General features: G+C 37.9%; 1 protein-coding gene across 1 annotated transcript; it reads left to right on the forward strand.

The window, feature by feature from the left end:
• Nucleotides 1-869: 869 nt before the first annotated feature.
• LOC117178646 lies at nt 870-2,186 on the forward strand. The gene has a single exon (XM_033370070.1). The coding sequence runs from the start codon at nt 870-872 to the stop codon at nt 2,184-2,186; it is 1,317 nt and encodes a 438-aa protein (XP_033225961.1).
• Nucleotides 2,187-5,256: the final 3,070 nt, after the last annotated feature.

A 5,256-nucleotide genomic window follows, 5' to 3' on the forward strand; every position in this document is an offset into this window, starting at 1 on the left:
AGTGAAGTGAAACCTATCCATTGCATGATATCCCTCATGCAATGTGTTGAGAGAAAAATCAACTTCTCGGACAACGGAGAGGACAACGAGGACGTCAGAGAAGCTGGAGGACAGCATTTCCTTCAGTGAGTCTCCAAGTCTATTCCTTTTTTCTGAATTTATTTGCTCTTCGACTTGAGTCCTTATATCTGCAAAAATGCTGTTGGAAAAGTGGAAGAGAAAAAGAACTCCAGTCAAGGGTAGCCTAACTAGGTTTAAAAATAAATTTGATGCGTACGATAAAACGCAAGGAGTAAGGACATGAGTTATTCAATTGTACAAATTTGAACCATTGTATGATCAATTTAATCAAATACAAAATGAGATTGAATTATTAACTGTGCCGGAAAACGAGGTGTTAGAATGCCGAGAACGTGATGAGTTTGAAATCACGTATTTTGAGGTATTCTCACAAGCGAAAACATTTATTGAACAAACGCGACAAAGGGTACATCGAACTCGATTTCTAGTAGGGCAAGTTCTTCTTTAGGTACTGATCAAAATTCTCAATCAACAGCTCTCACTGACCTTGCGAATCTTTTGTCAGCGAACTCTCTCAACTATAATTTACCCACAATTAAAATTCCAAAGTTTGACGAGTCTTACAAAGACTGGGTTAAATTTCGCGATTCCTTTAAAACGATGGTTCACGATAAAACTTGTTGGCATTAAAATCATTAGGTGAAACCACTGAGAACTGGGATAAAGTTATTATCCACCTGTTAACTACAAAGTTAGACTCCTTTACAAAACGCGAGTGGGAAAAGCGACTACTTTCCAAACGAGATCAAAATCCTCTGAATGAGGGTCGGAAAACTACATTCAGAGATATGATTCAATTCCTCGAAAATCATTGTAAATATTTAGAGAGAACCTCCGTCGAAAAAACAAAAACGCATCAGTCTAATAATATAAAAAAAAAATCGAGTACAAACAATACGAATTCAAAGTCCTTTGAACGTCTTACATCCCACGCGACGACGAAAGTAATTTGTCCTCTTTGTCAAGCGTCGCATTCATTATACAACTTCGAAAAATTCGGAGCGCTTCCGATTGAATCTAGGATTGATGAAGTTAGGAAACAACGATTCTGTTTTAACTGTTTGATTACTGGTCGTCATAATAGACAATGTAATGCCGGATCGCGTAATAAGTGTCACAAGAAGCACAATACTTTGCTTCATCTTGACTACTTTGTTAGACCTCAAACGACAGATTCTAATACTCAAGTCGAATTGCCTGCTCCACATTTAGAACCTGTGAACAAGACATCAACAGTGCTTACGAATTTAAATGATCCTCTTGCCAATGAAGAAATCATGTTAGGTACAGCCATAGTTTGGGTCGAAGATAGTAGTGGTAAACTTCATGAATGCCCCGCGTTACTCGATTCTTGTTCCCAGGTTAATATTGTCACACGCAAATTATGTCATCGTTTAAAAATTGAAATGTCAAATTCGGGCACTGTGGTCTCGGGAGTAGTTAAAGCAATTCAAGAGCCACAGTACTGTAAAAATATTAAATTCAGCTCATGGTCGACAAAGTTTTCGAGAAATATAAAATGTTTAGTAGCGTCGGAAATCACAGACGACATGCCAAACCTTCCCGTGCGTCGAAGTGATTTCGAAATTCCGAAAGGTCTTGTTCTTGCGGATCCATTGTTTACTAAAACTCGTCCTGTCAATCTGTTAATTGGTGCGAGTCTTTTCTATAGTCTTATATGTGTAGGTCAAAAACATCTGCGCAGAGATCATCCAATTTTGCAGAAAACTCAACTAGGATGGATTGTCGCTGATCCCATGCCGGTCCCTTCGTGTACGAGGAAAGCAGTATGTAATTTAATAACAAATCAACAATTGCATGATCAAGTTAAACAATTTTGGGAGATTGAGAACCATAAATTGAAGAACAATTTTCTAAAGCTTGATCATCATGATGAATTGGAACATTTTCTTTTCACTACTGAGCCAGATGAGGATGGACGATTCGCCGTGACAATGCACTTCAAAGACAAGATCAATGAACTCGGAGAATGTCTGCACACTGCAGAAAAGCGGTTTATCTCCATGGAATGCAAATCAAGGACTTGGAATTTAGGGAAAAATTCATCGAGTTTATGGAAGATTGCGAAAAACAAGGCCACATGAAACTAATTCCCTCCGACGAAGTTAACAGTGACAGGCATGTCAATTATTTCCCACATCAAGCAGTGAAGAAGGAAGGAAGCACAACGACGAAGGTACGATTTGTCTTTGATAGGTCTGCAGAGACCACCTCCGGATTATCTTTCAATCAGGTACAAAGGGTTGGCCCAGTGGTTCAAAATGACTTGTTTTCCATAACTTTACGCTTTCGTCAACATTCCATTGTTCTATCTGCTGATATCACTAAAATGTATCGTCAGGTAAAAATTAACGAAAAGCAGCTCGATTTTCAGCGAATCTTATGGAGAAAAGATCCTTCTCAATCTATTCAACATTTTAGGTTAAAGACAGTTACGTACGACACTGCTTCGGCTCCATATTTAGCCAGACGTGCCTTACGACAGGTAGGAGAGGAAAATAAGTATGTCTTCTTATGGATTTGAACTTCGAAAATGGGCTTCCAACGAACCACAGGCGTTTAATGAATCGGGTCATTCTACGTCTGGACGAATTATTCAGGCTGACAAGGATTCAAAAACGCTGGGATCTTCGATCCTTATAGGTCTCATGGGACCAGCAATCATCCGTGCAAAAATAATTTTACAGCGATTATGGGATCTTCAACTTGATTGGGATGAATCTCTACCACAGAATCTACATTCTCCATGGACGGAATTCAGCACTCAACTCAAGGCACTGAACGAAATTTCAGTGCCATGTTTTGTACTTTGCAAAAATCATGTAAATGTCCAACTTCATGAATTCTGCGATGCATCTGAAGAAGCATACGGAGCATGTATATTTCTCCGATCGACAAATGAGCTCAATCATGTCACCACACAATTTCTATGTGCTAAATCTAGAGTGGCCCATTGAAGAGGATCTCGGTGCCACGGCTAGAACTTCAGGTTGCACTGCTCCTTGCTCAATTAACGGAAACAGTGTTGGCTTCTCTGGACTTACATCTTGACCAACAATATTATTGGTCTGATTCCACAATCACTTTATGTTGGATCAAATCATCGCCAAGTCGTTGGAAAACATTCGTCGCCAATCGAACCAGTGAAATTCAAGAACTCACGAACGAGAACTGGAATCATGTTAGATCGGAAGACAATCCAGCTGACCTAATCTCTCGAGGGATTAATCCGGAAGAATTTCGAGAGAATTTCGGAAAAATAGACTCGATTGCTACCAACACATTCAGTTTCTATTACAGCATTTTTGGCAAAGATGGCATAAAGAGTACCTGTGTCAACTTCAACTACGGAACAAATGGTCACAATCAGGTACCATCCAAATTAAACCTGGAGACATGATCATTATTCGCGATGATAATTTGCCACCCCAACGGTGGAAATTGGGTCGAATAGAAGGTCTTCATCCAGGGAAGGATGGAGTGGCCACATTCGTCTCCATTAATATCGGTGGTTCTAATGTTACCAACCGTCCTTTGACGAAGATCTGTTTGCTACCGATAGATAATGAGCTGATCAAACTACCTGAGTAGGAGTAATTGTCGCCTTATTTTTTCCTATGAATTTAGACTTATAGACCATCTTATTGCAATTGTTAGATTATAATCTAACAATATTTATTTTCAACAATAATTATTGCTAAGCAAACGTTTATTTATTCTTACTTATCCAACTTTGTAATTCTTAAAACATTAATGCATCAAAATTACTTCATCTTAAATAACTATAATGTATAACCTGTTTATGGTTGTTGTAGTTAATCGTATTGAAACATGTTCTCTCAAAGTGGGCGGAATGTTTATACCTTCAAAGACTAGTATAAATGTTTCACAATGTTGTATTTCGACTATTCATCTTTCTGTGTAGTCTTCAATCTCATCCTTCAAGGCTGTACGTGCCATTTGCGCTTTTCTCATTTTGTAGCATCTGCTTTCTGAAAATTGTCACTATTTATGAGATTATTTGCTTCTGCTTTCGAAATGTCTGGAATGTCTGTTTATAATGTAAGTTTTGGTCTCAAGACCTTTGAATTTGAAGGATCATTAAGCACGGTATACGAGCCTCTGTACCCTAATAAACCCTGGGATCTTGCTCCGCTTGCGATGACGGCCCAGCATGGTCATTTCACCTTTCCTGCAATTTATACCTCAGTACCTAGGACTGCTTGATGCTTCACTTTCAGGGCACGTTCCGCTGTTGCCAATTTTCCAAAATTTGAATGTATTCGACTTTACTTCTCTAGCAACAGTGGAATTTGCCTAGTACGCTTTTCAGCCCCCCCCCCCCCCCCGATGGTCAGTACTCTCCGAGACTTAAACGAGTGAACGCGTGCATTTTGAACTAAATTTATGTGTCAATCTTTACGAACTTTATAAGCCTAATATTTATTATCTGAGATTGCAACCACCCTTTGTACCATTTTTTACAATGGTGGAGTTTACATGGATGTTCTTTCAAATAAATTGTATTTTAAAGAATCTCTATTTTCTTAATTAATTCAAACGAACTTGAACTTTTAATACAGCACGTTGGTAGGATTTACGAGTGCAAACACATAACAAGATATTATATGCGAGATTCCAAATGAAGGCTGGAAATATGGGCAAGAACTAAAGGTTTGAGCATGAATAATGTGCATGATTTTGTGGAAAGGAGAGAGGTGTCCACAGTTATGAAAAAAGGGTTAGAGGCGCTCGATAGTGTGATTACCTCGCGCAAAACGCTCCGTCTTTGTACTGTCTCCACGTTTGTGCACATACCTTTTAAAATTAAAGGTCAAAGCAATGAACACAGTCATTTGGTGATTCTGAATTCTCTTTTGTACACTAGTATATCACATGTACATTACATTTAACTCTATACCTCGTCCTAGGATTTCTTATTCAGACATTGCAAAATAAGGTAAAAAATTTTATTTATTATGATTACCTTAATATAATTTTTCCTTATTTTGCACTAAATTTTATTCTGAGTTACTCAGCCACTATATTATTGCAATTCATAATAAGTAATGGTATTGAAACGTACGTATTTTCATTGTCTTGTTTTTAAAATAAATTGTGTATTTTTCCATAAATTTAATTGGTTTATTTTCA

The sequence above is a fragment of the Belonocnema kinseyi genome, chromosome 8, assembly GCF_010883055.1.
Source record: "Belonocnema kinseyi isolate 2016_QV_RU_SX_M_011 chromosome 8, B_treatae_v1, whole genome shotgun sequence".
Lineage (NCBI taxonomy): Eukaryota > Metazoa > Arthropoda > Insecta > Hymenoptera > Cynipidae > Belonocnema > Belonocnema kinseyi.